This window comes from Notechis scutatus, chromosome 1, assembly GCF_049901735.1.
Source record: "Notechis scutatus isolate UNSWTSFEM ecotype Mainland chromosome 1, rNotScu1.2, whole genome shotgun sequence".
Classification (NCBI taxonomy): domain Eukaryota; kingdom Metazoa; phylum Chordata; class Lepidosauria; order Squamata; family Elapidae; genus Notechis; species Notechis scutatus.
Genome location: NC_142009.1, coordinates 160,531,189 through 160,539,687, shown reverse-complemented (window position 1 = coordinate 160,539,687; position 8,499 = coordinate 160,531,189). Strand labels below are relative to the sequence as shown.

Here is an 8,499-nt window from a genome sequence, read left to right as displayed (position 1 = left end):
GACAGAAAAAAGCTTATAATTCTGATATAGTAATTTCCTTACAGCAAGGTTTCATACTTCAGGATGTACAGGAAGTTGTATATATATTCTCAGTGCACAAGAAAAGCCATTTAAAATAACCATAAAAACGAACATAGAGCAGTTTGTACATTTTATATTTTGCAGAACTCCAAAAATGTAATAAAGAATTAAAAAAATAAAGCTTTATCACAACAAGCAATAGGCTTGTGATAAAGTATACTACTTTGTTTGTTCCATTGACAGCTTTCGTATGATAGATATTAGCAGCCTGATTTTTAACAGGCAGAAATTTATTCTGCGTTTAATGTAAATGCCCTGAAACAGGTATCAATATTTTCATTGTTTGTTGTTATCCTCAAAATTACTTTATCCAATTACTACATATATTAGAGAAACATTGTTGAATAACTATTAGACACTGCTATTTTATGGAAATGTGACAATATTTACAAAACATTTTCACTGTATAGCATAATATACATCATTCTTAGAGTCCATTGTCACTACATACTGTCAGCTGTATCTCTTTACATCAAATACAAATATATCACAAACAGTAAATAAATCTAAACCAGCAACATAGTTTCCAAACATTATAGATATTTTCCCAAACATTAAACAGACTGATCAAATACAACATTAGTATTCTGGGGAAAATGTGAAGTTTGAAAGAATGGGTTGTAAAAAGTGCTAGTTAATAAATCTGCAGTAGGAACCTTCAGAAAATCTGCTGTTCAAAGAGTATCTTTTCAAAACCTGCAGGAGGAGCATGACAGAAGTCACTGAACTGACAATCCAAAATGGCGCTATCATCAACTGCAAGGAAAAAAAAAAGAGAAGATATACATATCACATTCAAATGCTCTTTATTACTGCAAACCTCATTGGGTTTTTCAGGCTTTCTAGGAGATGAAGTGTATTGCAATTCCTGCCCTCTAGAATGATCTCCACACAGATGTTTTGATTTTGTTTTGTTATTATCTTCTATTAGTCAGCTGTATTCTTTTACATGTGGGGTTTTTTTCAGCTGTTAAACCACACAGAGTCATTTGGCAATCTATAATAAATAAGCAGCTTACTAACCCTGAACTTTCTGCTGCATTACCAGTGACATAACTATATGTTTTAATTTTTTAGGCTCGTGCTGAAATCAGTGTCATACAGAAATTTAATGGGTACATAGAAGTATTCAATAGAGGTAGTAGTTAACATGGAATAGGGATGATGATTTAGCCCAATTACCCAGTTCAGTTTATGGATGAGTAGGTAGCTGAACCCAGGTGAAGTGTAACACTTCATTCACTAAAATAGATTGTGAGAATGTCTCCTTACCATAGACCGCAGGGAAGACTGTTCCTCTGATTCCTGAGGCTGGACAGTGCATATTTTTTCCATTTAAATAAACATTTAGTTCTACATGGTCATATGTAATACCCTGTAAGACAGATGTGAGTTTTATATGTAAACTTTTCTCTACCTTTTTGTTTTATTTGAACACACACACACTTCCGAATATTTTAGGCTGATATTTAATACATTTTATTTCATCTTTATTACTTTATATGTAACTCAGGCAATAAATATACATAATATTCCTTCCTCTTCCTCTTTTTCCACACAACATGAAATTATTCACTGCCAATTAAAATAATGCTTGTCTCAGAAAACAATAAAATTACAATCATCACCTGAAAAAATAGAGGAATCTTGTCCCCTACTATAAAGACAAAAGGTGACACTCTTGAAGCAAAAGATCACAACTTCAACCTTACTTTGGATTTCTAACACTGCTCCACGTAAACTGCTAAATCACTGTTAGATGTGGGGGGGAGTAGGCAACTATAATTCCCTAGTTTGGAAATCTGTCTGCTTTCCTTCTACAGGTGAAACTCGAAAAATTAGAATATCGTGCAAAAGTTCATTTATTTCAGTATTGCAACTTAAAAGGTGAACCTAATATATTAGATAGATTCATTACATGCAAAGCAAGGTAGTTCAAGCCCTGATTTGTCATAATTGTGATGATTATGGCTTACAGCTCATGAAAACCCCAAATCCCCAATCTCAGAAAATTAGAATATTGTGAACAGGTTCAATATTCTAGGCTCAAAGTGTCCCACTCTAATCAGCTAGTTAAGCCATAACACCTGCAAAGGGTTCCTGAGCCTTTAAATGGTCTCTCAGTCTGGTTCAGTAGGAATCACAATCATGGGAAAGACTGCTGACCTGACAGTTGTGCAGAAAACCATCATTGACACCCTCCATAAGGAGGGAAAGCCTCAAAAGGTAATTGCAAAAGAAGTTGGATGTTCCCAAAGTGCTGCATCAAAGCACACTAATAGAAAGTTATGTGGAAGGGGAAAGTGTGGAAGAAAAATGTGCACAAGCAGCAGGGATGACCACAGCCTGGAGAGGATTGTCAGGAAAAGGCCATTCAAAAGTGTTGGGGACTTTCACAAGGGGGCTGAAGCTGGAGTCAGTGCATCAAGAACCACCACACACAGACATGGGCTTCAAATGTCGTATTCCTCTTGTCAAGCCGCTCCTGAACAACAAACAACATCAGAAGCATCTTACCTGGGCTAAAGAAAAACAGAACTGGTCTGTTTCTCAGTGGTCCAAAGTCCTCTTTTCTGATGAGAGCAACTTTTGCATCTCATTTGGAAACCAAGGACCCAGAGTGGAAGAAGAATGGAGAGGCACACACTGCAAGATGCTTGAAGTCCAGTGTGAAGTTTCCACAGTCTGTGTTGATTTGGGGAGCCATGTCATCTGCTGGTGTTGGTCCACTGTGCTTCTTTAAGTCCAGGGTCAACGCAGCTGTCTACCAGGAGATTTTGGGGAACTTCATGCTTCCTTAGGCAGATGAGCTTTATGGGGATGTGACTTCATTTTCCAGCTTGACTTGGCACCTGCCCTCACTGCCAAAAGCACCAAAACCTGGTTCAATGACCGTGGGATTACTGTGCTTGATTGGCCAGCAAACTCGCCTGACCTGAACCCCATAGAGACTCTATGGGACATTGCCAAGAGAAAGATGAGAGACATGAGACCGAACAATGCAGAAGAGCTGAAGGCCACTATTGAAGCATCCTGGTCTTCCATAACACCTCAGCAGTGCCACTGGCTGATAGCTTCCATGCCATGCCGCATTGAGGCAGTAATTGCTGCAAAAGGGGCCCAAACCAAGTACTGAGTACATATGCATGCTTATACTTTTCAGAGGTCTGATATTGTTCTATGTACAATCCTTGTTTTATTGATTGCATGTAATATTCTAATTTTCCGAGATTGTGGATTTGGGGTTTTCATGAGTTGTAAGCCATAATCATCACAATTATGACACATCACGGCTTGAACTATCTTGCTTTGTATGTAATGAGTCTATCTCATATATTAGGTTCACCTTTTAAGTTGCATTACTGAAATAAATGAACTTTTGCACGATATTCTAATTTTTTGAGTTTTACCTGTACAGTCTTTTTGTCAGCATTCATAACGTGCTGTCAAAATTCCAAACACAGAGCTGCAACTTGAAGACCACTAAAAACAGTGACTATATCATCTTGGAATTTGTAATTATAAGGACTCTGAAAACTCATTATACCTTGAATTTTAGAATACTTGGTCTGAAAAAAAATAGATAAAGAATTTAGCAGGATCCAAATTTAGAATGGAAAAAAGGCTTCCAAGAGAAAATAGAATTTTATAAAGCATAATAGAAGGATAATGAAACTTTATTCCTGTACTGAAAATCAAATTCGGCTATATATTTCTACTTCTGAGTGTGACAGAGGAAGAACTACCTGTATATTTAAATTGGTTAGAATATTAGCAAATTAAATATAGAAAATATTACAAAAAACACTTGATCATGGGTTGTTGTTTTTTAAAAAAAGCAAAAATATATGAGGAAGAAGAACTAACAACTAATTAGATAGGGTTTTTTTTACTTATTATTGGAATCCACAAGCAGGAAGGACCATAAAATGTTAATAATAAAATCCTTATCGGATTCTTAAGTAGATGTCCAGAAAGCAACAAAAGTTCAACCCATATTATTGAGAGATTTTACAATTGTGCTATTTTTAAATCTATCCTAAGAAACTAAACATTAACAATGATGCTTCACACAAAAATATTCTACAATTTGATAGATTTTTTTTATCTATTGATGAGTATCTATGAAACATGCAATATGAAAGCTATATTTAGGAACAATATAAAGACAACATGCCTGATTCACATTATATAATACCCATTAAGTAATATAGAGATTACTCTACTGACGAACTTTTTCTGATATAAACAAACCTGTCTGCAACTCTAACCTAGAAGGTGTCAGAAGTCAGGAGGTGGTTATATATACACTTGGATTTACAAATAAAATGGACTTATATGAACAGCCTCTTGGAATGTAACCTGTTTGTAAGTAAAGTACTGTCTGTATTGTTTAAGCTCTGCTATTAAAATGATTTTGTGAATGCTGTGCTATATTAAACTAATATTTTTCTACAATTTTTCCCTCTTTTATCTTCTATTAGAATAATATTTCAGTGAAAAGGGAATGACTTCAATATAAATATGTCTGCTTCAGTACAGATGTATGTTGCTAGTTTTTCAAAGGCATGCATGTTAAAAATTTTTAAGCTAACAGTAACTTTAACCAAAACTGACATAAAAGAGACATATAAAGGAATGTTTTGATACGGAGCAATTACTAGTATGAGATTTCAGCAATAGGTCACATTCTTTTCAGGTATTTTTATTTGCATAAATGATAGTGAACAAAACAAACCGAAACTCACTACAACATCACCCTCCTGTGGCAGACTGTTTGCTGGCAATCTGTTCTTTTCTTCATTGTTGTAGTAAAGAGTTCCATCATTTCTCAGAACTAGACTATTTACATCATTCCCAAGAGGAATTTGGTTCAAGTTGACTTTCTGAGTTGCAACTCCAACACCCCAGATTCCTGAAATCACAGTAGAGGCAAAAAAAATGGAATGACATAGTCTATTAGATAAAAACCAGGGAAAATAGTTTTTCTGGGTTTGCCACATTAAGAAGCAATTCTAAATTGTCTCCAATGAAGATAATAATACTTAGTAATTCATTGCTGTGAGAAAACATTCATAAATGAAAGCTAATAACTATAATAGCTGAAATTTCCGTATGCAATTATATAGCTGAACTTTTCTTAACTGATCACTGAAAAACAGCAATAAGTGGATGAAGATACTAAGTTATGTAAGGATTAGAAATTTTCAATAGCCATTACAACAGTTCATAGTATTTATAAAATATATATAAAATATAATTTCCAAATGATAGTCTATCTGTACAGCCATTACAGAGATTTTGATTCTATATGAATATGAAATGAATTCTTGAAAAAGTTGATTTTGACTGACCTGTAGATTGAATTTTAAATTCAAAGTAGCTCTTGTTCTGATGCAAAGGAGCATTAGCTAAGCAACCCCCTGTACCGCATACTCGTCGTCCATTTTTTACAACGACAACATCTGTTCCTGCAGAATATAAAGCATCAACAAGCAGAAAACACTTTGAACTAGGTTGAAGACTTACAATTTTTATGCAGACGATCAACATTGATTTCCTTGAATTTCATTGTCAAGGAAATGTAACAAATGTTCATTTATTTTTTACCCCATACCTTGTTCCACCTGCCAATTTTTCACAAATCCTATAGCACCCTACAGAATGTGTGGTGAAGTAACATTGGGAGACTCCAAGCGCATGCAGAGTTGGGGGCTTTAACCACTTTTCAAGTTGTCCATGGGAACATAGATAAATATGTTGTTTCAAAAGCAGGCATTCCATTGTCGATGCATATATCCCACATGACAAGAGGGTGGGAGTGGAACAGAAAAGAGTATGCAGGCACATCAGCAGGTTCCCCTCCTATGTCCCACTGATCAGTCAGCTGCTTGTGTTTTTGACACAGAAACTCTTATTTTCTCCCAAGAGTGTATAATAGAAGCAATAAGAAAGCAACCACGTGAAACCCATTCTTCTCAGGACCAGTGAAATTCATTACATATTAACTGGACCAGAGGTCTCCAACCTTGGCAACTTTAAGACTTGTGGACTTCAACTCCCAGAATTCTCCAGCCAGCATAGCTGGTCAATGTCTGGAATACTCTACCTGACTGTGGTTTTTTTCCCCAAACCCCAAAAACTTTAACCTTAGACTGTCTACTATTGACCTCACCCCTTTCCTAGGAGGTCTGTAGGGGGCCTGTCCTATTGTTTCTTTTATATATTTTTTATTTTTCTTATATGTATCCATGTATTCATAACTATGTTTTTACTTATACCTGTTATTTTGTAAGCAATTGACAAAAATAAAATAAAAATAAAACTTTAAGACAGCTGGCTGGAGAATTCTGGGAGTTGAAATCCACAAGTCTTAAAGTTGCCAAGGTTGGAGACCTCTGAACTGGACTATAGTTTTTTAAATTTTTTTTCTAGAAAATGCAATTAAATATGACGGAGCATATGTTTCCAATATGCATTTAGAATCAAAGGGTAAAATGTCAAAACTTTTTCAAACAGATATTTGAAAAAATATATTTTGCACACAAGAACAATTTAACCAAGAATCAATGCAATTAACTTAAAAGGATGCTAGCACATTCTATAATAAAATTTTTCCAAGTATCCTAATCCTTCTGAAAAGAACTTTAAAACATTTAAGTTTCAATACATTTTTGCTTTAGATGGGCAGATACTGCTTGTAAATGGACTTTAAAGGCGACCATCAGCACCTTAAATCATACCTAGAACCCAACAATAATTTTTGCATTTCTCAAAATAGTGGTGTTATCCAGATAAAACAAGGTGTACCCATAATTATTGAAGTCATTATATTCTGGACTAGCTGCATCTTCTGAGTAGTCTTCAAGGCCAGCCCCATGTAAAATAATACATGATAATAGTCTATGGGGTAACCAAGGCATGTACTTGTGCAAAAGCCTGCTTGGCCACAGATGGAGCTGTGAGTTCAAGAAGACCATCAAAATTACAAAAAGCTTATAACAAAGGTGCTCAATCCTATCCAAAATCTAATATGAAATAAGCTGGTATCAATTGGTCTCCAAATCCATTCAATCTTGCTGGAATTAAGTCTTAGTCTATTTTTCCCCATCCAGACTTTCACAGGTTCTGGGTACAGGAATAGCAGCTCAGCTCCATCTTCTGTTTGGCCCAGTTTGAGATACTGTACACAACTGTGTATCACCTGCACACTGATGACTCCTGATCTCCACTGTTGAGCTGGAGTGATTTCATGGAGCAGTTAATAAGGAAGGAAGGAAGAGCCCATTTAAGACAGAAAATCCACCCATTTGTTCCCATTTTACCACCAGTTTTCCTTGCTGTAAAGTCTCCCAACCACATGTACTTCAACCTCATAATTTCTGTTCATATTTTCTGCCTGTTTTACAGTTTTAAGGAACAAATATCAGAACTAGTCAATTTTCTAAGTATTGCTCTTTCACAGGTTTCTCTAAGGGTAGATTAAAAGATTGACAATTTCATTCTGAACCTGTTTTTTAAATAACACCTGAAACCACATATTTAAATGGGGAAGAGGAAGGAGACTCAGTGCTGCCTCCACATTAATCATATATATTTAATTAATTAGTATTTTGTTTATTCACATTTCTAAGGATAACTTGTAAACAACTTTAGTTGTAGCAGAGTGCATCGATATAATTACTTAAGAATAGGAAAAATGTAACAGATTTGTAATTTCCTTGCTATAGGTAAGAATGCACTTTGAACTCAGTGGTGAAAAAAATATGCATTTATTAAATTCATATTTAAGTAAATTATTTATTAAAACAGTAAATTAAACAGATATTACCACCTTTTACTCTTTTTTTCCTAGCGCAAATCAAACCTTCTTTGACGGGGGGACAGAAGCATAGAGAAATTACACCTTTCAAATTTAATTGTTACAAACACAGAAACAGAAATTTAAACATACTGTTGCGTTAATAGCACAAGATTTAGCATAAGATTTCAACGTAGATTTAGAAACGAACGGGGCACTTTCCGATTTCTTTAAAAAGCCGTTTCCAGGGGAAATCCCCTGAGCGTCAACCCTGCGAGAGCGGTTGCCCTTACCCATCTGTTGCGTGTCCAGCAGCACCGACGGCATCTCCTTGAGAGGGATGTGCCCGGCGCTGCCTTCTCCGCACCAAGCCCAGCGCAGGCAACACCACACGGAGCCCGAGGCCGCCCCTGCCGACGCCGCCATGGTTGCTCTGCCGCTCTAGCTTCAAGAGGCGGCGGCTTCAGCTTTTCTCCACACACTTTCGGTTCCCGGTCGGCTGATCAGTGAAGGCTTCCATGTGCGGGGCAGGCGCCCCAGCAACAAATCCACGCAAACTCAGCAGCCTGAGTTTCTCCTCTGCTGGGAAGGCCCGTTCTTCATAGAACGGACCACGC

The 8,499-nt window shown here is 36.3% G+C and overlaps 1 protein-coding gene across 1 annotated transcript; it reads right to left on the bottom strand.

Annotated features, from left to right (window-relative positions):
* Positions 1-8,325, bottom strand: SPRYD7 (SPRY domain containing 7). The gene is made up of 5 exons (XM_026679078.2): positions 8,176-8,325; positions 5,436-5,552; positions 4,830-4,996; positions 1,354-1,456; positions 1-837 (listed from the first exon to the last, which is right to left on the bottom strand). Exons 1-5 carry the CDS (start codon positions 8,306-8,308, stop codon positions 740-742), a joined length of 618 nt encoding a protein of 205 aa, XP_026534863.1. The 5' UTR covers positions 8,309-8,325; the 3' UTR covers positions 1-739.
* Between the last annotated feature and the right edge of the window lie 174 nt (positions 8,326-8,499).